Source organism: Penaeus monodon, chromosome 15 (assembly GCF_015228065.2).
Source record: "Penaeus monodon isolate SGIC_2016 chromosome 15, NSTDA_Pmon_1, whole genome shotgun sequence".
NCBI classification, from domain to species: Eukaryota; Metazoa; Arthropoda; class Malacostraca; order Decapoda; family Penaeidae; genus Penaeus; species Penaeus monodon.
The window spans coordinates 40,480,612-40,480,947 of NC_051400.1; the positions used below are offsets into that span (position 1 = coordinate 40,480,612).

A 336-nucleotide genomic window follows, 5' to 3' on the forward strand; every position below is an offset into this window, starting at 1 on the left:
TTGGGGGGGGGAGAGTCATCTTATCACTAGGCTAATTTGCCGGTTTATCTATTCATTTGTTTAGTCATTACCATAATTTTCTGTAAAGAGCTGAGAATTCGACGATTCTCATGAATGGATGCGTGTACCCCTTCGGTCGACAGGTGGCTTCAAGCAGAACGTCGCTACACAAGGCCATGACGACTAGAATCAAGGAGGCTTTGGCGAATCTTGCTATACTGTTCAGGTGAGATGGATGCTCACAGACACGCACGTCTATATAGATTTTTTCCCTTTTATATATACATGTGCAACACACACGTGTATGCTGAGAAATGCAGAGTGTGAGGGAGGAGG

At 44.6% G+C, this 336-nt stretch overlaps 1 protein-coding gene across 1 annotated transcript in view; it reads left to right on the forward strand.

Annotated features, from left to right (window-relative positions):
* Window positions 1–336, forward strand: part of LOC119582043 (organic cation transporter protein-like) — a gene marked incomplete in the record, with an annotated part of 14,888 nt that overhangs the window by 10,851 nt on the left and 3,701 nt on the right. Inside the window, 1 exon segment of the mRNA XM_037930286.1 lies at window positions 144–226. Within this exon segment, the coding sequence (XP_037786214.1) occupies window positions 144–226 (83 nt within the window).